General features: G+C 41.4%; 1 protein-coding gene across 4 annotated transcripts in view; it reads right to left on the bottom strand.

Annotated features, from left to right (window-relative positions):
* The window catches only part of GLI3 (GLI family zinc finger 3), a 278,558-nt gene that overhangs the window by 14,781 nt on the left and 238,960 nt on the right, over window positions 1–24,817 (bottom strand). For all 4 annotated transcript variants that reach the window (XR_002520954.2, XM_021935856.2, XM_009203061.4 and 1 more), the window contains 2 exons: window positions 3,212–3,361; window positions 2,171–2,335 (listed from right to left, as the gene is read on the bottom strand). Coding sequence is in view for 3 of the 4 variants with exons in the window: in XM_021935856.2 (XP_021791548.2) it covers window positions 2,171–2,335; window positions 3,212–3,361 (315 nt within the window). In the remaining variant the exon portion in view is untranslated. The remainder of the gene's footprint in view (window positions 1–2,170; window positions 2,336–3,211; window positions 3,362–24,817) is intronic.

The following is a 24,817-nucleotide window of genomic DNA, read 5'->3' on the forward strand; positions in this document are numbered from 1 at the left end:
AATCTGGAGTTCCTGGACAAACTTAACTTAGATGCATCTGAAAATCTCCATCATTCATACACAGGGCCAAAGTCTTGCATATAGAATAGAGAAATATAATTTGTTTGTAAATATGTATGTGGGTAGAATTTTAATTATGTATTTATGATCAAGGTTAATAATTTAAGTAAATTGCTCAAGCGTGGTCAATGACATTACTGCCCAATATATCTTTTATTTTTTAATCTCGTAACAAACACTTAACTCTCACACAACATTGCACTTTTTACCTTGGAGAAGAACACAAGCTCAAGTACACTACAATTAAAGCAAATGGACAGGTACAAATATTTTAGGTCCATAAAAAGACAAAAAGGCTTGGTAATTATCTTTATATGTGTGCATTCCGATCCTAACATACCCACCGTACAAATTTCTCCACGATAATAGGAAAGAACATTGGCCTAACATCTATAGGAACGCATGTCCACTAAATGTCTAGTCAAAATTACACTCAACTCTATGAAATATATGAAATACATTCTAAGTCAAAATCCCTTAAAATTTTAAATTAAAATATAATTCACATGCCATAAAAATAATCCCTTTAAATTGCACAATTCAGTGGCATTTAGTACATTCTAGACATTGTGTAATCATCACCATCACCTAATTCCAGAATATCTTCACCACCCCAACAAAAAAACCTTATACCCATTGGCAGTCATTGCTATTCCCTCTCCCCTCTCCTTTTGGCAACCACTAATCTACTTTCTATCTCTATGTTTCTGTCTATTCTAGACTCCCTAAAATTTTGTACAAATTAGTATAATAGATTATATTCCAGCTACTGCGTACTGTAAAAGCATTTTTACATTAAAAAATGGAGATGTGGCATCTTTAAAATGTCTTCAAACAGTTAGAAAATAATGAGATTCCAAATAACTCCAGTTTCCATGATCTTTTCACACACAAACTTTGTATATATGAACTTACATGTGACAGTTTGTGAGTGAGTGTGCTTTTTACGGTGTGGTTAATCCCTTTAGGGACACTTTTGCTCTGTCAGTTTCAGCTGAAGAAAACATGGTGAGAACCATCTTGACCACCTGAAAGCCAAATGGCCACTGAGCAGAATGGCTCACTTTGTTTCTATCAAGATTGTTTCGGCCCAGCTCTCCATCTGAAAGATCATGAATGAGTTTGACCTGTGCTGGTGAGATCAAATGACAGCCACTCCAAGGTCTCATGTGTGCACAATGTTCCTTCTCTAACACATTCCAAGCAAACTGATGAAACACTGTGGTGCTGAACTATGTCTCATGTTAACAAATTCTAGTTAACTATCCTATTTCCACTCAAAATGCGAGGAGTCCTTTTGTTAATCTTGCGATACATTCAAGAGAAGGTTTCACAGACAAGCCAGAATTTGAGCTAGACCTCCAAGGCCAAGTTGGAGGTCTGTAGGGAGACGCACACTAAAACATAAGCAATGAATTTGGAGTAATTTTCATTCTTATGCCTCTCTACAATTTAGCAGAGATAACTACCTAAAATAACAGTAACACAACAGGAACCACCCGGAAGCTTTACTCAATATGTTTTCTTAAATAACTGCCTAGAAAGTATTCTGGGTTTCTGAGACCATTTTCCAAGATCTTTTGGAATTTAGAGTGTCTGAAAATTGCATTTAGCCAAGGCTGGTTGCTCCGTAAAGATCTTTTTTGATATAACACCATTTGAAGATATCACTTGGAGGAAGCAAATAAAAGTGGATGACTTAGCAGGAAGCTGTCAGCTGTCAACATGCTACTTCTTAATATATCCTTGGGGCTTACGGGGTCATCCTTTGCATGGATTCCTGCTATTTTGGGCAGAGTGACTGGCTCAGATTCCAAGTTAAATGCTCCCACTGTTTGACCAGTAGGTGGCAGTTCAAAACAACATGAAACTAGTAAATTCGCAGGGGTTTTAAGAAGTTTCCTCTTCATCTCCTATTATTCTCCAAATAAGATCCAGTTTCCAGTCCCACCTAGGAAGCCCAAGCCTTCACCTGCAGGGGCGGCGCCCACTCATGCTGGGAATGGCCAAGGGGAAAACAAAACAGAAAACACTGCGCCTTCCATGTGCCTTCCCTGGGATGGTTCCTTTGTTTCCTTATGCAAACTCCGTGCCCACTGAGGATGCTTACCTCATTGGAATGCGTTCTGTTTTGGTGCTTGGCGCGATCAGAGGCATTTGAGAAAGCCTTGTTGCAACCTTCGTGCTCACAGACGTATGGTTTCTCTCCAGTGTGAGATCTCAAGTGTGTTTTCAAGTTTTCTAGTCTCGAGTAGGCCTTTGTGCAACCTTCAAACTAAGGACAACAGGTAAATCTGGATTACTCTGCACAATGGCAACAGCAGCTTATGCCTAACACGCCCTCCAAGTTGATGAAAAACTGACGTTTCAAGGGTCAGCAGCTTTTCAAAACCCAGGAACAAAAAGTCCACTAAACTCTGCATTTATTGGGATTCAGATGTAGCTTGGTGCAGTTCAAGATAAAGAGTTTTCAGTGCCAGTAAAAGTCCTGAAGTTTTTTTTTTTTTTTTAATAGACCCCTCAATGTGGACAATGGCTTTCATTATCTGCTCATTGATCTCCTCAAATTCCCACTGATTTCAGATTCAGCACAAAGTTCATTAATATAGCTTTGTGTCCATACAAAGACATGGAATTTGATCATGTTTGTAAAAGGCCTTTAAGATGTAAAGTACCAGGGCTCAGCGTGCCCAGTGTGCCTTGTGGGCACCTCAGTGAAGAATGCACAGCCTTGCAGCAGCCCCGTCCCACTCCATACGCCTATGCCTGAGGACTCACTAGGAAAGGAAGGGAAAACTTTAAAACCTGGTATAGGGATTAGCTGTTTTAAAAGTCAACTTCAACTCTGTAAGTTGGAAGCTGGCACTTTGCCTTCTGAGCCCCATAGTACCATAAGCTGTTGGGCTGTGGCCAGCAGGGTGGCCCTGTGTTCATTCCCATTGCCAGCCACCACTGCCCCCTTGCCACTCTGCAGAGCTGTGCTGTCCAACTCAGTCACTGAAACAACCAAGCATTTATCACCAGACAATATTCTAGTCCTCTTCTCTTGCCACCCAACCACGCTTCCCCTGAGCTAGCGTCATCAGTTTGCACAGCTCTTATGAATATGGGGAAGGACCCACATGTGCCTGCCGCCCACTTTTGTACTCACAGTGCATTTGTGAGGCTTCTCGCCCGTGTGTCTTCTCATATGCACTACCAACATATACTGGGCTTTGAAGGGTTTCTGCTCTCTTGAGCAGTCCAGCCACCGGCACACAAACTCCTTCTTCTCTCCATGAATATGGTCGTTATTTATATGCTGGGGTTTGGAAAAAGAGAGACAAATCAAATGGAAATGTATTCATCATTTCTGAAGGCAACAGAAGAAAATGCAGAAAATGCCCCAATCTTAAAAATCCTAAAGACCACAAGAATTGTGGTTAAGAATTACCATATTTCATCATTTCTGAAGGAAACAGAAGAAAATGCAGAAAATGCCCCAATCTTAAAAATCCTAAAGACCACAAGAATTGTGGTTAAGAATTACCATATTACAGGTTATAAAAATTCTAGTTAGTACACTTCTCAAGTAAATTTGCTTTTGCTAACTGTGTATGCACGCTTCCTAACCAGCGGGAGTGGCAAGACCGGGATGGAGCCTGACATCCCAGGAAATATACCACAGTACATTGGCCATCTGAAGAGTAGGGTTCTATTCCAGGTTTGGGACCAGCTAGTTATGAAATGAGGTGAGCCCCTGTTGACTTTTCTGAACCTCTGTCATTTTTCCTTGCCAAGGCTGGCGATCGAGGCTAAACAACTGCAGAGGTGTTCTCCAGCTCTCACGCGCTAGGCCATGGGTTAGCACCGTGGCTCAGGCTTCAAAAAGGGAGAGCACACAGAAACGCACAATTCCGGAACAAAAATAGCAAAAGCACTTGCAAACGAAACTTTAGCTCAGGGTTAGTCAGACTGCTTCCTGAGTAAGAACTGCGGAGAAAAGAATTATACTGAGGAAGAGGACTGTGTGGTCATCAACAAATGAGTTACTCTTTCAGTGCCTTGGTTTTCTTCTTGTAGAAAATAAATGACTGGATTCCCTAGTTGCTAAGGGCCTTTCTACTTCTAAAATTCTATTAATACGGTTTTTAATATAAAGATGAAGTTCCTTGAATTACTTACCAATTCAAGGTTTTAGAATCATTTAATTTCTTGGATTAATTCTAATTGGGAACCATTAGAAACCTATTGCAGCATGAAAGGAAGAGAAGCTTCTTAATTTGAATCACATTAAGGTCAATTTCAACAGCCTGAGCATACTATTTCAATGTCCACCTATAGACTACTGAAGACATTTGTATTCTAGGTTGATGCTGTTGGTCTTTATTTTCTGGTGATTCTGCATTTTATTTGCCTTAATTTAAGCCTTGTGGGAACACTTTCTCAAGTATACATAGAAATACATCACCAAAAAACTTCGTTCAATAAGAGAAAGCTCCCTTTGGCTCCATGCCTCGCGTGGTAGTGACACAACCTCTCATTACTTTCCTGCTGAGTCCAGGGCTCCTAAAGCGGTGGTTGCTGTGGGTCTGAAGGTGAAGTTCTGCCCTCAGAGTGGGCCTTTCCCAGTTACTCCACTAGATGGCCTACCGCTTTAGGGAAAAAAAAAGTTTTACAAAAAATAAAGTTTTCTGTGCTGTTTCTGGAGTTTAAAACTGGGTGAGGACAGAGAAAAGAAATTGTTGTTCTCTATCTCCTCTCCTTGGAGCAGCTCCCAGAAAAATCTGATGAACAGCAGAGAGTCAGTGGTACAATGCAGCACACGAGGAGACAGCCAGCGTCCCATCAGAAGCTCCCAAACGACACAGAAACGGCAGTGGTAGGGGAGCAACCCCACGGCAAACAGATGTGGGTTTCCTATGAAAAGCCAACCAGGCTCCATGTCAGTGTTTCTTAAAAGTTATGATGATGCACACAGGTATAGGAAGAGAACAGATGTTCTGGACAGGGGACAATGTTCAATCCGCACATGTCTGCTTCTAGTACATCTTTGTAGCCCATACACAAGACCAGGGCTTTCCCAAATGTGTGCTGAAGCCCAGCGTTGGAAACCAAGCTCACATCTTACAGAGGAGTTCTATGGATTCTCAAACGGGAGAAAAATAAGTGATCATACAAAATCACTCCATAACAGTTGCTCTTGGTTCAGTTTTCCAAGTCATTGGAAATAAAGCTTGGATCCTTGGATTAATGCACATGAAAGGGAAGCAAAAAAGGAAGGGAGGGAGGGAGGAAGGAAGCAAGGAAGGCAAGCAGAGAGTGAGGGAGAGAGAAGGAATGGGAAGAATAAGGAAGGAACACAGGAGGGAGAAAGGAAAAGTTAAAATTGGGAAACTGAATTACAATTTGTGCTGAGCCAACTGCTTAAGGCTGGATCCATGTCTCATTAGTTCCCTGTTCTCTCTCGTGCTTTTATGAGGATGTGCTGGGTGCCACTCACGCCAGGCACTGTGCTGGGGAACATGACAGAAACGATTCTTGCCCCCAAGGAATTAAGTCTATCAGAGGGAAACCAGTCATGGCTTGAATTACTATACAATTATGGTTGTGATGGGCATTATGTAGGGAAATAACAGGGTTTTATAAAAACATGTAATGGGATCCTAAGTCAGTGTGCAGCATCAGGAATCAGGGTCCGCTTCTCCAATGAAGCAGCATTTAGAGCAGGACCTGAAGGATGAGTAGACATACCAGGTGTGCAGGGAAGGATGGGGTGGGAGAATGGGACACTACAGCAGACCGATGACACAGACGTACCTGCAGAAGAAAAGAGCCTAGCGCCTTTGAGGAACAGGGTGAGGGCCACACATGGCAGCAGAGAACTGGTCAAGGAGAGATTGCCACTGCTTGGCATGGCGAGAAGCATGAGTTTTCTGTGGGTCAAGTGGACATCCGTGAGGTAGGTAAGCTTGGGCTAGCTTGCCAGGGCTCACCTAAAATGCTGTGTGCTCAGTAATGTCTCCAGCAGTGAGGATGTGGGAAATACCCCTGCGTAAAAACTCACATACACCCCAGGGAAAAGCCAGGCTTGCATGTCTGCCCCTGAGGAGGAGGGCATCAGGGAAACCTGGTGCTACTCAAGGAAGCAGGGGTGGCTAAGAGGGAGGTGCCAACAGTGGCCAGCAAAGAGACTCTCATCTCTTCCTTTCCTGTCTCATCCAACACACTGGAGGAGCTGGACCCTAGAAAGAAAGGGAAGGCGTCTCCTGGAGGCACTCCCAGGCCCTGGCTCCTTTAGATGAGGTGGCAAAGGGAGGGCAAACAGCCTGCCAGTTCCCTTGAGGCCTGTGCCTCGCTGCTGACAGGGAAGGGAAGGCTCTGGATTGGACCTGACATTGGAGGTTTAAATTGGACACTTTAATAATCCAAAGTGACTGGGAAGGTATAGACTCTGCCTACAATGGTCTTGAGGGACTCCAGCACTGAGCAGAGAAGGGAGAACTGGCAACCAGCGGAGGAGGGCAGTGCCTGGAAAAATCCCAATCATTTCGTATTTACACTGCGCCCAGCTTCTACCTTTGCTACTGAGACAATGTGTGGAAATTTGAGTGGTGGGAAATCCCACGCCAGTCAGCAAGCATGAACACCCTGGTGTTTTCCCCATGTGGGGAGGGGTGAGGGGAACTTATGCTGGGCCCTTAAAGCAACCTCATTTTCAGTAAGGTTAGCATCTTGGGAATGTTCCCTTTCCACTCCCTTAGACCTGAGCCCCAACTAATATGTTTTTGCAATTTTCTGGAACTGCTCTTAAGTTCAAACTTGCATTGAGACCACAGTTATTTTTCTTTAAATGAAATTCTACACCTAGGAGGGTGGGGAACCAAGTCAATCTTCCTCTTCTTTACTACCTAAATGCTGCACAGAGGATGTAATCAATTGCTTTAAGGAAAAAGGGAGGCATCTTGCTGCCTATTTAAGTAGTTCAAATGTATTTTAAGCTTAACATATTTCCTAGCACTAGATTTCAAGTGAAAATTAAAATTCTAAGAACTCACAGATTTCACATGTGCATGTGTTCTAAATATTTACTTTCCTTTAAAAAGCTGCATTGGGCCAGGCATGGTGGCTTACACCTGTAATCCCAATATTTTGGGAGGCTGAGTCAGGAGGATCACTTGAGGCCAAGAGCTCCAAGACCAGCCTGGGCAACATAGAGAGACCCCATCTTTTAAAAAAAAAAAATCAGGGTGTGGTGGCATGGGCTTGTAGTCTCAGCCACTTGGGAGGCTGAGGCAGGAGGGTCACTTGAGTCCAGGTTAAGGTGGTAGTGAGCCAGGACTACACTACTGCATGCACTCCAGCCTGGAAGGGCAAGACCTTGTCTCAAAAAAAAAAAAAAAAAATATTGCCCTCTGCAGCGAGTGTTCATCTGAGGGCCTATATCACGGTAGGCAGAGCGCTGGAGGGCAGTGGAGGATGCATTCCAGACCAATTTCTGATGAGTTGTGTACCTTTGACAGACCAGTTCACCTATTTGGACCTTACTTTTCTCATCTGTAAAATTAGAGTAATGAATTAGATCAGGTGTTGGCAAACATTTTCTGTAAAAGCTAGATAGTAAATATTTTAGACTTTACAGCGCTGTAATCAGCCACAGACAACATTTAAATGAATGGGTTATCTGTTCATTTATGGATGTGGAAAACTTTCATGTGTCATGAAATATTATTTGACCTTTTTTTCAACTTTTAAAGAGTATAAAAACCATTCTTAGCTCACAGACTGCACAGAAACAAGCAGCAGGATTCGGCCTATGGGCCACTGACTGCTAACCCCCAAACTGGATGAGCTCTGTTTCCTTCTCATACTAATATCTGACAGGTGAGCCCTCAAGCCTGAGAATGCAAAATTAGAAGGAGGTATGTTCTAGTGCCAGAGAACAGAAAAGGCAGTAGGAAGGACTGAAAATCAGGATCCTGCACTATAAAAGGTACCCCAAGGAAGGGAGGGCTATACATTAGGCCAAACTTCACTGTTTGTATCATATCCCTAGGACTAAGTAAAAAAACACATTCTTTTTCTCACCAAAATCCAAGGTAGATAAGAAAAGTGATAGTCAATGAATTCTTAACATTCAGTAGATGAACTGACCCTGTATGAAGCTGGCCTGAAATTCAATGGGCACCAGTTTATTTGTGGTTTCATTGAAAATTTGACTTCCCAGCAGTGAAAATGTTAATCAAATATATAAATAATTTAATTGGAGGGAAAATAATGCATGATTAAATTCCAAACTAATCCAACACATAGACATGCAATTTGCCAGAGGCTCGAGAGTCAGAAAGAGATAGATGGTGTAAATTACAATGTGGCATGCCAACTCTCCCGGCACGGCCACTCTGAACTCTCCCTGTCTGAATAAACAGGGCCAGGACATGAGGACCAGGCAATTTCCCCAGAAAAGCCAAGTCCCGACACTGAGCTTCCCAGTGGGTCCGTGTCTTCAGTTTTCCAATCGGGGCTGCAAGCATTAGCCTTAGGGAACTGGTGACTGAGGAAGTGAACACCTCACGAGCCCATAGCAAACCAACAAAGTGATGTTTTTTTAACTGTCATTGAATGGGAGCAAAATGAGCCAAGACAGTATTTCTTCCACTGTTTCTTCCACTCCTTTGGGGCTCTGGGAGCCCACAGAATGGTGGGAGAAATCACAAGCCGGTTTAGCAATCAAGGAGGCAGCAGGTGCTTCTTTCTTTTAAGGGAGTTTCTTTGGGAAGCCGAGCCCTGGATGTCCACCAAGGAGGCTTGGAGAGCTACAGGAAGAAACGGGAAAGTGAAGCTTTTCTTTCACTAGCAGCAAAATAGATGCCACAATAGACTTCACTGAGCTAATCAGGGTCCTTTCTTCTCACTTTGTTATTTCACTATTAGCTCAGAGCAGGCAGTTTTCCCTCGGTCTGCTCCTAACCCTCCAGATGAAAGCATGCATGCAGTCCATGGCTCGCAGCTCTCCAAATAAAGCCACCATTCACGCAGCTCATGAGGCTGGGAAGTACACTTCTGCTTTCCTTCAGTCTCCTCTCCACCAATTCCCACTCAGAAACACAGTTCTCTGGATCGATAAGTGTCCTCCCTTCTAAGTGACTTCTTCAGAATGCTACCACATGGCTCAAATGTGTGTGTGCAAGATCTGCACATCCCCATTCAAACCCTGCCCGAGGGAATCACTAATCCATAGATATACACCTGGCTGCCTCAAAAGTCTGTCCACTCTTTACATCAGCCAGTTTCTTAACATCAAGAAGGTGAATTCCACGGTTGTAACAAAAATATTACCTTTAAGCACCGCTAAAAACAGTGGAGGGGGGAAATGCAAAGCTTCAGGCTCAACCTTCACCAATTTCCAGACAGCTCCCCTGTGCATGTATGTTTCATGCCAGTCTTTCTGTCAGTATCTAATGTTTCTCAAATTCCACAGAACTGCTTTACCAATTTAAAAGGGTTTCTACAAAGTACGTTGCCAAGTTCATCACAGCACAAGCTACATGTAAAAGCAAAATATATGGTCACAGTTTTCAAATATATATGATCTCTCTCACATATACACAAATACCCATGTGCACACACAGGTGGTGTTATGGCCTTCATAGAAAATAGAATAAGGGCTTAGAAAGCAGTGTGTTCCATATATAAACATCTAAGAAAACGGAACAGCCTTTCCGGCTGGCAGTTCACTGAGTTCACTGGTGAGTCACTGGTGGAAGGCTGGGCACACTTGCTCCACCCCCAGTTGTATTTCCAATTCATGCCTTTGCTACATTTCTCTCTCTTGAACCATTAAGAGGCCACCATTTGTTGTGGTGATTGTATTTTTAAAAGGCAGAAAATAAAACTTAAACACTCTCTTCTCAGAACGTCAAACTGGAAATGTTTGATAGTTTCAAAATCTTTTTATGTTACTCTACCAGGTTAGCTCATAAATGCGGCTTGAGTTAATTAATACACTGAACAGGATTCAATAATTTGAAACTTCTATGGGATTTGCTGGGAAAAGATGTTAAGACAGCCTTCTACTTTGACATAAGATGGGATATAAAGAAGTAAACAATTTCAAGTAAGCTCAATTTTCAGTGTTTCTTGACTTTATGCTATAAGCCTATTACTCTTTAGGTAGTAGTCCAGAAATATTTCTGAAAAGAAAAAAAAATGGGAAAATAATTTAGAATCTATTAAATATAATTTACATTAAAACTGATTTGCGAGAAAGACTGAAATGCTTTGCCTAAAAGAAAACTTTCCACAAGAATCTCTCAAACCTTTCTGCCTGAAATAAGGTCTATACCTTCCAGTTTTGTGTATTACTTGATAAATATAACATTTTTGAAAGTTTCACAACTGTCATGATGTGGATTATATTGGGGATACCTTGTAATTGGATTCCTAAAGGATTCACTAGGCAGACACAGAAAAAAACATGAATCACAGACTATCAGGACTGAAATAGGCCTTATATCTCAATATGCACTTTAATTTTAGATAAATAAAATAATTTAAATTGTTTTGGTGGCACCCATCAATCTTCCTTCCTAACAGATTATTTAAAAACCTGAAACAGCCTGCTGTGGGAGGGATCTCCCTGAGACTTCACAAAATGCCTGTTTCAATTCAAACTGGTTAATAAAAATATCAAGGCATCTTTCAGTTTCTGACATAACTATAAAATTATACCAGAAAATACCAAGAGGGCTCAAGACTTTGGGTACAAACCAGCATTCTCTTTATAAAAATAAGGCAATTTCTTATTTCTGATTTGTGAATATTAAGAATTAGGATGAGATAAAAAATATGCTTTTTGGTTAAAAATGAATAAATAAATGGACTTCTTCCTGGCTGTTATTTGAATCCTGCTTTTAGGTACAAATGTGTAACAAAATTGTTTTATCTTATGTGTAAGAAAGGCAAAGTTCTTTTACAAGGTAAATGTTTTATATTAACAAAGAGCTTTATAATGTTGGATTTGGATGTGGTCCCCACCCGACCCCATCACCTCCACAGAACCCCCAAGGAAAGCTGGACTAGATTTCACTGCAGCAGAACACTATCATTTCACATTTAAAAACAAAAGTCTATAAAAAGGAATGAAATACATATACATGTTACAACGTGGTTGAACTTTGACAGCATGCTAAATGAAAGCAGTCAAAAAAAGAGATAAATACTACATGATTCCATTTATATGAGTATCCAGAATAGGTAAATCTATATATAAAAAATGTGGGTGAATGGATAAATTGGGGATGACAGCAAAAGGGTATGGGGTTTCTTTGTAGGGTAAGGGAAATGTTCTAAAATTCATTGTGGTATTGGTTGCACAGCTTTGAGAATGTATCAAAACATACGAATTGCTGTGTATTTTAAATGGATGAATTACATGGTAGATAAATTATATCTCAATAAGATATTACCCGCCCCCCGACCCCACACCTCCAAAGAGAAACTCACAAAAGTATACTTGGTGATGAAGTCTGGTACCAGGAAATTGTGGGAGAATAGGAAGAAGGTTGAAGGAACAGCCAGGTAGAATGGAATCTGACTTCCCCCAAGCTACACCTCTCCTTCAGACTGACTGCGGTAAGGCCCGGCAAGTGTTTTTCCACCGAAGCACAAGACTGCGTCTTAATCACAACTTCTGCTACAACATACACAGACACACACACAGACACACACACAGACACACACACACACACAGATGGGCTGAGTCAAAGTGGAACATATTTTATTTTTTTGAGACAGAGTGAGACAGAGTCTTGCTCTGTTGCCCAGGCTGGAGTGCAGTGGCACGATCTCTGCTCACTGCATCCTCCACCTCCCGGGTTCAAGCAATTCTCCTGCCTCAGCCTCCAGAGCAACTGGAACTACAGGCATGCGCCACCATGCCCAGCTAATTTTTGCATTTTTAGTAGAGACAGGGTTTCACCATATTGGCCAGGCTGGTCTCCAGCTCCTGACCTTGAGATCTACCTGCCTCAGCCTCAAAGTACTGGGATTACAGGCATGAGCCACTACACCCCGCTGTGGAACATATTTTTATGATACACTATTTCCCGGTGGGTTTCATATTGGCCTCAGTTAACAACCTGGGAACCTCACATAAATGACAACTTCTCTGTATTCCCCTCTCCTCATCGTCCAAGTTGTACAGATGAGTGGAAAGATGGAGAAACCTGAACTTTGTGCAGAGTTGTTAACAACAAAACCAAAAAACATCATACACTAACATCAGTTCAAGTATGCAAAACAGTGCACGATTTGAAAAAGCAGATAGTTTCTAATCCATGATATACTCTAAAATTTACTAAAGATGCATGAAAAATGGACCCACTGTTAATTCAGAATCTCTATATTTTCAGGTTTGCTGTTACCTTGGGTTATATAATAATTAGATATAAATGTAAAATTTGTGATACAATTTATCTAGCTGACTCTCCACCCTACCCTAAGGAATGCACATGTCGCAGGCTCAAACTCATATAAATAGAATCACAGGACTGACTTACTATTTAGGTGACCTAAAAACGGAAGGAAATGTGAGTTTTTGAGAAGAGTTTCTAAGAAGTAAATATTCATAATATTGATTGATGTTATTTATATTATTTAGGTCAAAATGAAGCATCCTCATTCTTGAAAGTGCCTTAAGGGCCCTGCTATGGTCTGAATGTGTCCCCCTCTGAAATCCATACGTTGAAACTTAATCACTAGTATAGGTGTATTAAGAGGTGGGGCCTTGGCCAGGCACGGTGGCTCATGCCTGTAATCCCAGCACTTTAGGAGGCCGAGGCAGATGGATCACCTGAGGTCAGGAGTTTGAGACCAGCCTGGCCAACATGGTGAAATCCTGTTTCTACTAAAAATACAAAAAATTAGCCGGGCATTGTGGCAGGTGCCTGTAATCCCAGCTACTCGGGAGGCTGAGGCAGGAGAATCACTTGAACCCGGGAGGTGGAGGTTGCAGTGAGCCGAGATCACACCATTGCACTCCAGCCTGGGCAACAAGGGTGAAACTCCATCTCAAAAAAAAGAAAAAAAAAAAAAAGGAGGTGGGGCCTTAAGGAGGTGATTGAGTCAGGAGGGCGGAGCCCTCATGAATGGGATTAGTGACCTTACGAAGGGGCTGGAGGGAGCCCTCTCCCTTTCTGTGTGAGGACACAGCCAGAGGCTCCAGCTACTAGGCACAGAATGAGCCCTCACCAGACACTGAATCTGCTGATGTCTTGACCTTAGATTTCCCAGCTTCCAGAAAGTGAGAAATCAAGTTCTATTAGTTATAAATTACCCAGTGTTAAGATATTTTGTTTTTGCAACAGAACAGACTAAGACAGGCCCCTAATTCCTTCTAGAAACCATAAAAGTTCTCCTTCTCTTAAAATTTTGTTTTCTGAATTCTAAGTTATTTTACTAAAACGAAAATGTAACTGTTCTCGCTTAAGAGGCTTCTCTTACCATCTAATAAGGTGCATTTTGTTAAAGAGCTTCTCAGAGTTTCCTTCCTGGAGTGACCTGTATTTAAGTCCCATTGCGATTTTACGTGGAGATGTAAAGTGACGTCTGCAAGCCATTCTAAGACCCTGTGCACGTCGTTTCTACAAGTTACTGGGCAGATTTAATGTTTTACCATATCCTTTTAAATATCAACTTTGTTTCAGCCAAATGACAACAAAACTAGTAAATTTCTTTTAAGCAAATTGATTAGGGGCTTAATTACCAAAAAGAAAGATACAAAGAGTTAAGCAAGTAAGGATTCAGTAGTATCTATTCTAGAGATAATTTTAAAAAAAGACTATTAAACACAGATAGGCAAAATTATTTTAACTGTGTAATCACGGAACGAAATTATTTGGAAAACCATTCTCCAAAGAGGCACCTTCTATTTCATCTCTGCAGTGAACAAATCCAGCAAACATGGTAAGAGCCAAGGTTTCTGATTTGAGCTCTAGCCCCAAAGGAGGTGCAGTTAAATCCCAATTTCCTGTTCCACAACTGGCTCCTAGATGAGGAAAATAGAAAGGCCAGAGGAGCTAAGAAAGGGGCTATAAATGCAACCTCTCCGAAGGATCAAATGAATTCGTCACTCATATGTATGGATCATTCCTACAAATCTAGCATATGGAGAAAGCATTACCATCCATTGCAATTGCATTTATCTCCAAGTTAAGGATTTCAGAAGCCAGACTGTATCCCAGAGCATGAAAATTCCCTCACCTATGGGCATGGTTTTCTGCCAGATTCAGAAAAGAGAGTTAATGGATAGTTTCTCTCTATGCTAACAGCAATTTTATTATTCAACCTGTTGTCAAAATAATGCTTATTTTGGGCTGGGTGGAGTGGCTCACACCTGTAATCCCAATACTTTGAGAGGCTGAGGCGGGAGGTTTGCTTGAGCCCTGGAGTTCAACACCAGCCTGCACAATATAGTATGACCTCATTTCTACCAAAAAATAAAAATAAAAATTAGCACATGCCTGTAGTCCCAGCTACCTGAGAGGTTGTAGTGAGCTGAGATTGTGCCACTGCACTCCAGCCTGGGTGACAGAGCAAGACCCTGTCTCCAAATAAAAAGAAAACATAATGCTTATTTTGCTATTAAAACTTTGAAAGGTAGGACGAATAGGTAATTTTAGGGCGCTTAATGCTTGCTTACACACACACACACACACACAGACACACACAAAGATGACTATCCCTAAGAAGAACAGAGAAGATTTAATTTTTAGTCTCCCTGATTACAAAGGTAGACACAAACTTTCCTGTTGGAAAAATCAAGCTACTAGGAGTACCATTATCTAGAAGTACATAAAATGTTAGCCTTTACTTCCTAATTTGTATGATTTCAGCAATCCACATGAAGCCCACGCATATAGGTATTACTCTAGTAAAGGATCTGAACATGCAGCGTGATTCTGAGAAAATTCAAAAGTTAAGAACAATAAAAAATGTAAATGAAAAATGAGATCCAACTTTGAATGGGCGGTCTCTGTCCTCAATGCCCTACGAAAGCAACCATATTTCCTCCACATCACCGAAGTCTGATTCAGAACATGAGAACAATTAGCTCTTGAACTGGCATTCAAGTTTAGAAATTCTGATATAATTTTGATCACTAAAATATAGGTTAAAATAGTCACAGATACAATAAAATGCATTTGGATTTCAAGTGGATTTGGAGAAAGTATTTTTAATATTGAGAGAAAAATTGACAATTTGTTTTAGTGGAATCCTTTGAAGATGGGAGGCAGAGAAGTGTTTCTGGTACCAGCCACAGTCCGAACTACATCCACGGTCATGGCTCTCCCTGAAGGCCTTCTGCTCGTCACATTGCTAAGGTAGGGTCTTACATGGTAAGTGCTAGAATAACTTTCCATTGGCAGTTAAAAATAGATTAAGTGTGTGTGTGTGTGTGTGTGTGTGTGTCTGTATGTGTAGAGACGGATGGTGACTGCTGATCACAGAAGCACAGGCACCTCTCAAGAACTACTGGAAGAAAGGAAGGAGGCAGGCAAGTAGGCAAAACTATCCATTTGGAAATCTGCCTACAGTCCCTGCTGAGCTGACTCATTCATTCACTATTCACTCAAAGCTTATTTATGATATGGCAGTTACTGTGCTAAACACTGAAAAGGCAAGACAGAATAAGACATGTCCATTGGATCTTATCCAAGGCTGTCTGCAGGAATGCAGAAACGAATACTGTCTAAAAATTAGCCCTCAATGCACAGACGCATTTGCTTGGCAATTAAAAGTAAGCTACTCAGAAGAATGCATGATTCTTTTCCTTCCCTCATGTTCCCCATATCATAGAAAACTAGCAGGCCCATTGCCCAGGGCTTTTCCAGGTTTGTCCTACCAAACCAAGGTGGAAAGCAAGCCCCTCTGCTTCGGCATGCTTTTCAACCTGTAGAAGTATCAACTCTTATCATTTTTCAATCAACTCTTATTCACAAGTCACCCTGGTGTGCAGTACCTCTCTTAACACCTCAACCCCTTATTAACAGTACATCTAAGTATATAAAAGCAAAATCTCCATACACACAATATGAATATCCACTACGTGTTCTATACCTACATTGTAATTTTCTTTAGCTTACTAGTAGAAGGCATAGAGTTTAGAGAAAGAGCACAGGCCCAGATATTAAGCTATAGGGATTAATTCATTTGTGTGCCATGGGTAAAGCATATATGAGACATAGGCATTGTGTCTGAGTCTCAATAAGGTGAATGGGAAACAATGGGAAAGGCACTAATAAACTAGTGAAGAAGGGAAGGTTTCATAAACAGGGTAACTGAGCTGAACTCAGAAGGAAGAAAGGGAGGCTGACACAGGAAAAAGTGAATTGAGGAAGAAGAGAAGAGAGATAGAGAGGCCCAGTGTTAAGAAAAAAAAACACAATGTGTTGGAAAATGATGCCAAGTATAGGGTTGGGGAATGTGTGTGCATGTGTGTGCATATGTGTGTGTATGCACGCGTACACATGCACATGCTGGTGAGTGGCTGTAGGATGCGCGCTGCAGAGGCAGCCTGGGGAAAAATTATAAGGGGTGTTGAGTGCCCTAAGGCAACCAGATCCCACGCAACCAAGAGCAGGTTTTAAGCAGGGCAATGATCAGATTTGTGCTTATAAAAGGTAACTCTAGCAGCATCACAGAGGCACTAAGCAAAGACTGGGCAATGAACCCATCTAGGAGTTGCTATAATCATCCAAGAGAGCTGTGACCTTGAACGAGAGCAGTAGCCAGGAGGATGAATGGTAAGGGGCTAGATGTGAAAGACACTATGGAATAATTTGTGGGTGATGACTTAGAGAGAGGAGTAATAGGTGATACCGAAGTCTCCAGCTTGAAAGATCTGAGACAGTAACAGCATTGGAGGGCCAAGAGATTTGGTGACAATTACCCTTCTGTGTGGAACATATCACAGTGGAGATGCCTCCAGGACATCTCTGGTAGAAAGATTCCACAGAGAAGACAATCCTGGACATAAAGATTTGAGAATCTAAGAAAGACTGCAGCTGATGGAGGAGTGTGGGCCCCTTCCTCACCCCATGTTATCTTTGGTAAACTAAAAAACACCTACACAGTATTTTAAAGATTTCACAAAGCCCAATTTGAAAACCCCTGACCAATGGAGATTGTACAGAGGATGAAAAAGGAAGAAACTGAAAACAATGAGGAGACCAGTGTTTTAAGAGATAGGGAAACAAAAAAAGAAACTAGAGGAGAGAACAAAGGACACAGAAAATGGCAGGGGACAGGGCACGTCATCATGTGGGGTGTCTTTGGAGGACCGCAACAGAAGAAATTAAGGTAAGGAAGTGTTAAGTTCTTTGCCAGTGGTAGCTTGCCAGCTCCAGTAAATTTGGGGGGATCGAACAGGAAAGACAGAAAATGTCTAGCAATATGCTGGAGTGTGGGCTTACGCAGGAAAACTGGTTCATTTGAAATTCCTGTGCTGTATAAGGGGCTAAGGAGTTGCAAACAGAAATCAATATAGCACTTGAGTTTTAAGCTGTTTGTTGTTTTGAACCTTTTGTTTCTCCCATGCTGCCAGCCAAATTCAGTTCTGTGCAACAGCCTTTCATCAAGGAGGCTTGCTGGAAAAGTGAGACTGTGACCTCACCTCAGAATGCAGATGAGTGGTCACCAGAAGTGAGCTGGATGTGGACAAACTGTCCTGCAAGAAAAAAGGTGGAGTGAGAGGAAACCTGAGGACCACACTGACCTGGAGGCACACCTGACCACCCCTGGAACAAGGGAGACAGAACAGAGCCAGGGCCTTAGAGGAAAATGCCCTCCAGAGGCTGGCAATGTAGAGATCCACAGCTGGAAACATGTGGTCACGTCTAGGATGGGGTCACTGAGCCAGGATGAGTTGACCTCCTGCAGTCCTTCTTCAAATGCCACTTCCTTACAGAGACTCATCGCCCCACTCGATCCTGGTCCTGATGACCCCACTTACTGTCCAACCTCCCCACCCTTGAACTCTCCACGCCCTACCCTGCTGCTCTCCCTTTTTTCCCGTGGCCCTTATCACTTCCAGCACACTATAATTTACTGACTGACATTGTTTAATATTTATCGTCTGCTCCGCCCACTAGAATGTGAATTCCACACAGTCAGGGATTTTTATCAGTTTTGTTCAATGATATGTTCCAAGTGCCTGGAACAATGCCCAGCCTATAGTAGGAACTCAGTAAATACTTGCTGGAGGAATGTGTTATTAGAAATGTGTTATTGAAAACAACAAGCTTTGGAGCCAATGCGGTCCCAGGCCTCAGTATACTCCCAATCAGCTGCCTGCCTTAGATCTGTGCTTTGAGAATCAGAAGCCACAGGAAACGGAAGCAATTTCCTGTGATTGCTCTATTCCCCACAATCTGATAAACCTCAGCATCACAGATGCCTGTAGGGTCCACCAAGGAGGGCCTCCTTTCAGATGACAATTTTAGACTGGGGTTCTGAGTTAGTCATGACATAATTCAGAGTTATCTTAGTTGGTTCCTGTTTGTTATAAATGAAAATAATTTTAAAATTTGTTTTTGCCCACCATGACATTGTTGACATTAACTGTGGGGTAAGGGTTCTGGCATTTAAATGGCAACCCTAACTCTCAATGTTATGTCCCACTGGCTGTAGAAAAAAATAATCTGATGCTTTATCGCAGGTTTCTCTTGAAATAATTCATTAAAGCATCAGATGAAGCAGGAAAAAAAAAAACAACTTATCCTTGATAAGATTAAGCTACACTCTATCTCACTGGAATTTGGGCCCCTAGCTATTGTTTTTGTGGAGAGTTTGCACAGAGATTTCTTCCCAATGCAGTGCTGTTAATGAACAGACAACTAAAGGGCATATTTCCTCCTTAATCTGCTTGTGGAAATCTCATTAATTGAATGGAAATTTTGCCCCCTACCATGACTAACGTGTTTGAAGAGTCAAGAAAGGGAAGTAAGATTGGTCCTACAGAGTTTTCATTGGAGAAATAAAGAAGGCACTTTACCTAGAAACACAGGTTTAAACTTGGCAGTTTAAAATAAATAAATAAGGGTGTGTGTGTGCAAAATTCTGTGGTCCTTCCAAAGGGGAACTGGGAAGAAAGCCTGCCTTGTGCTAAGCACCATTCTTCACATGGTGAAATCACTCCTGGGGGAGGGTGACTTTTCTTGAATTTGAGCCATTTCTGCAATTTTGTTTTCTTGCTTTGTCTTTTACCTCCCCACCAAAGAAAGAATTTCATTTGTCAAGAAGTGCTAATTTATTCCTCAAAATATGTTTTTAATTTGGGACTTTGATTCCATAAAACCTATTTTTATAAGCAGATTTTTCTTGGGAATATTTGGCCGGTGTATACTGCATAATCATTCAAGTCTTTAAAATCTTTCATTTGACACTTCAGGCACATGCCTGCGACATATACGTGGCTTTCATAATGATCTCCACATTGTGTATGAACAGAATATTAATTTAGTGTGGTTATACCAGAGCAACTGGTTAAAAGTTTATGAATTTCAGCACTCTCTGGGGAATAAATAATGAATGCGCTTGCAAAATAAACCAGACTGAAGCTAACTGAAACTCAATGTTTGGCCAAATTTTGTCACCTGGATATTTAAAGTAAAAGTGTCCTGTTAGTTATTTTATCTAAAGTACATGCAAAATGATATCTGTATATTTCATTTGTCAGGTAACACAACTGCAATACAAGTATCAAGAGCATAGGTTGTTTAGCAAAAAGTCAAGATGGGTCCCCTGGTCCCAGGCTGTAGGTATTAAGGTCCTTGCCACCCATGATGGATGTGAATCCATCTGTCGTAGATGTGGGGACATGGCTGCTTGCATTATGCTCCTTCCTGGTTTATCTTTTCTCATCTGTTGGCAAGAACCTGGTGTGTAGGCTGCACATACTGGGCTTTGGCTCATGCCAACTCTCCTGCCTGGCCTGCTTGTCTGATGTCTTTCTACTTGGTTGCCTCCTCCTCTCAACTCATCTCCCACAGGAGGGTTTTCCTGATGTTCAGAGGGGTTCAGAAGCTTACCTAATAGTGCACCATGAGTTTACGGCATAGGTAAACAGAATTCTGGGCTAAACTTTCTACCCACTGCGCAGATGTAGCTGAGGAAAAAAGTGGTAACTTCAAGGTCAAAAAAGTTTGCTCATGTGTGAGAAAGAGTCAAAGGGTTCGACAGAGGAGAACATTTCCCAAATGCCTTTTAATTAAATGCTACAGAAAATGCACAGAAGAGAAGGGATGCTGTGTACCCATTAAAATAAATGAGAGGAAGAAAAGAAAGAAGAAAGGCAAGAAGGGAGGGAGGGAGAAAACCAAAGCATCCATGCAGGCATGCAGACACAAACACACACAGTGTACTGCTGATACTCTGATTATACTTGGAACATATTCCAAATCCTGGACTATGGGGCACTATCAAAACCAATAACCAACATTACAAGGGTTAAATTAGTTATCCTTGATTGGCAATGGGTCCGACCTCTGTTAGCTGGTGGTCTGGAAGGAGATATCAAATCTAAGTGAAATTCCCCTTCAGTGGAAATGGTAAATTTGCTGTTTTGATCCCAGGGCCTGTGGTTCAACTCTCAGGAGGGACGTGTTAACACTTCATACAGCGGATGGAGAGAAAATTGCTATTTTTAGAAAATTTATTTTTGGTGGCTAAATGCCTTTAAACTATATGTTCATACATTTATATAAACTATAATTCCGTCTTTATTTCAGTCTTGATCCTTACTTATTAAAGTGAGCTGGCTAATTTTCCTAAATTATTTCACCATTTAAAAATTATTTGTTGGAACAAGGATTTTTTTAATCCTCGAGTCCACATTAGAGAAAAGGTCTCTCTCAGAGCCACGGCCAATCCACTTTCCCAGTGGTCTTCACTGAACATCAGCAGTTCAAACATACCCAACCTGTACCTTTAAAATGCTCAACACAGAGAATTCCCCAAGGGTTAGTCAACCGCTGGCTCATATACAAAGAAAATACTGTATTTTGCTCTGAAGAGCTTTCTGAATCAATTTAAACACAGTGAGACAGACACAATATCCCAGAGAGAGGAAAACCTACCTTATTACATTCCTGACCCAAGAGAAAGGATTTGCCCTTAGGACATAAAAGGAATCTGAGGGGGTATGGGGGAAGAATTATCTAATCCTAAACATAAAAACAGTTCATAATGCAGCATGACAATGCTTTTAATCGCTGACATAATTGTAATATGTATATATAATATGATACAAGAAAGGTAAATGCAGCTTGCTTTTCAGCCTTAAAGGCTCTCTTCAATATTCTACTTAAGGTCTTCTGGATTTTACGCATGCTCGGGGGAATTTCCAGGGGGAGGTAATGTGATATTATAAGGATTCTTTCTCAGTAAGATCACATCTTGTTCTGATTTGATTTGATGCATCTGTATGTGGCAAGTGTGGTAAAGTGAAACTGAGCTCTGTGAATGCAGTGTTTTACAATTCCTCCTTGATTTCCTGTGCAAGTCCATGTGGCCATAAAACAATGGGCAGAAGAACTGGGATTTTTATTTCTTCATATGGGAAAGCTGCTGGGAGAGACACTCCCGTAATCTCAGCTGTGAGTGGTGTGGGCGTTCACTGTTTTCCTTTCAGGGCTATATAAGATATATTTTTTAATGGGAACTGAGTTTTTCCCCCAGACGTTTCCATACATGATATAATGTAAGCCTATGGTACCATCTCCCAGGAAGGAATGGCATCCCTGACTGATTGGTTGGAAGGTTGATAAAGAAACCTGACATTTTGAGAAGTTCAGCTTTTTTTTTTTCTTCTTCTTTAACATTATTTATGGAAAGAATTTTACAACACCCTTAAAAGTCACTATGTGGTGGCTGGACTTTACCAACTTTGCAGGCTGACATTTTTACACTAGGCATACCTAGGAGTTCTGCAATGTTCACATTTTATTAAAGTGAACGCTATTGACAACTGTGGCAGATGCCAATGATCATTCCAGAATACAGAGTATCAGACCCACTATTGCTCTTTGTAGTCATATGATTTGATGAGCAAAAGAAAAAAGTGTCCAAGGAACAGAAATTTAAAAATAAAGAAGGAAAGAACCGGTGTTCTGGCTGGACGTTGTGTGTGTCCTAATTCTCCTGAACATCAAAATCCCTCAAATGATACCTTCTGCTATGCATTCTAGCTGGGTTTATTTTGCGTGAGCATGGCTTTGACCCCTTCTGGACTGCTTCCTGAGTAGAGGAACTGTATCACATTCATCCTGGTACCCCACAGGCCTTCACCCTGACTTCCACACAGCAGGTACTCAGGAACTGGTGCTTGGTACAACATAAATATATAACTTGAACTAATAATCTGTTTTCTCATATTTCATTGTAGCTGGAGTTCAGCTGTTCACCAATCCAGATGCACTGAAAAGAATTTCTCAGTTTAACTCTAATATTGATGTTTTCTCGCTCTACCTCAGAGGAGGGAAGCTTCTGCTCTAGGGCAGAGGACATCTCCTATATGCCGGTTGCACAATTAAAATTTTTTAATTCAAATTTTAATTTAATTCTTTGCAAAGGGCAAGAATTAGGAATTCATTTTGGTTCACATGTTGTCATTAAGCTGGCTCCACCAGGTCATTCTAGGGTAATGCTTGGAAAGAGGTGGTAAAGGATGGAAATGGTCATTAGGGACTTAAAGGAGCCAGGAGCTGACTTCATTTATTTTATAAGTAAACTGAGATGGCTGAAGCAATCAATATATGGCACCTCTTCTAAGGTATTCACACCACAGGCTCAAATTCCAAGCATGTGACAGAGAACACTGTATTTTCTTTATACTTATTAAAAAAATAGCTCTTTTATTGTTTCTTATCTGAAGTGTCCAGAAAACCTGTAAAAACCATTCAAAAGAAGCCCAAAATATGCTGCAACCAACTGCTTCCCACCGTGGCAGGACACGGGATATGTCAAACAAATTGCTAATTACGCATTCATTAATGGGACCTATTCCATGGCCCTCACTTACATAATTTTTCCCTTCTTAAATGCCTCAAAAATAAATTTCACCTCTAACTTTTAACACCTCTCATCAGACTATGAAGTACAAAATGCATTACTTCTAGTAAGAAAGTAAAATAATAAATTAGAGCATTTCAATAGAGTACTTGATTTTATTGGCAGAGACTCTGAATGCTGTTAACATTGGCTCAGTACAAATTACACTCCACAGCCAACTTAATGCTCAAGCTATGGATATTTTCACCTCTCTATTACTCACCAAATTATTCATCAACTTTGGACATCAATAATCAAAGCACTTTTTTGTTACATAAATCTATGATGTAAATATAAACTAACACCTGCAATTATTTTGCATCTTTCTCTTATGCTAAAAGTATTAGTTTTCACCCCAACCTACTTCAATGTCCTATTTAATCTTCTGTATTTTCTTCCACATGGCCTTTCAGCCTCTATGGAGTGTGACGGGCACCTGCATGGAGATTTTGTTCAAATATGTCCAAGGTTTTCCACATTTGGTATCAAGTGACTTGAGAAGTTGGAAGTTTACTTAGTATGAAAAATGGATTATTCAGATGAATGGAGTTTCCTGTTGAAGAGAAGGTAGCATACCATTTTCCATAAGACATTACACCATGATAGGAAGTTATCATCAATAAATGTCGGACCTTAGATGGCAAAAACTATTAAGAAAAAAAAACGAGACCATCTGGATTAACACGGGGAAAAATGAAAGTGACCTAGGACACCTGCCTTTGTCACTGTATGCATAACAGCAGCACTGAAAACTCACTCCGCAGACTGCCACGCCCTCACAGAGCAGCATAGTCTTGGCTTATGCATTGTGGCCCTTTGGACACATCTTCTGAACCACAACTCAATACTGTCCACAAAGACAAAAAAAGGTTCTGATCGATACTATTGCTTTTCACTGGCTCTGGGTTACTGGGGCTTCACTGGCCACAAAATTAGGCAAACATCTTCCCTTAAACCACAAGTATGTCAGAGTCATCCAGGGTGGTTATTCCTGCCCTGATCCATTCCTCTTTTACACCCTTCAGACACCACATCTCCAAGGCCCTGCATCAGGGGCCCTGAAGCTCTCTGTGGTGAAGGACCATTCTGGTCCCTCTCATCTGTCGCCGATGGATACGTGGTCCTGCTACACATGACTAGAGCAAGCGGGGGCCACTCCTTGGTGACCGCGAATTTGACAACATCCAAATGAGTCTATCCTCTGTTTGATGAAAAGAACCTCTAAATCCTACACTTTTTGGTAATGTCAAAATGCCATCAAAGTTTCTAAATGCATACTGTCCATTCTCTGCCCATGAAGCACACTTTGAGTCCCACGGCTCTACAGAATCAGAAAAAAAGAGTGCGTCTGCAGTACACAGGGCGCCTCACGGATGGGGCCTCAGACCAGCAGGAGAACTGAAAGCCACACATCCAGAGACCCACACTATGACACACTGTACTAACTAGAGAAGAAGCAGTGGCAGTGTCTCATCCAGATAGGCAGAGGGAACATCCCACCTTTGTCCTGCAGGGCTGAATGCCTGTCAATCACAGAACTGGTTCAGGTTGAGCCAAGCACGCTCATCTGTTGACCATGTTATGTACAGGAAGCATGGCGGGAACTTTTTAACTTAGAAGGGGATGGAAAAAGAAAATGTATACTTGTGTTTGCTCATGTACCTACAAA

Source organism: Papio anubis, chromosome 4 (assembly GCF_008728515.1).
Source record: "Papio anubis isolate 15944 chromosome 4, Panubis1.0, whole genome shotgun sequence".
NCBI lineage: Eukaryota > Metazoa > Chordata > Mammalia > Primates > Cercopithecidae > Papio > Papio anubis.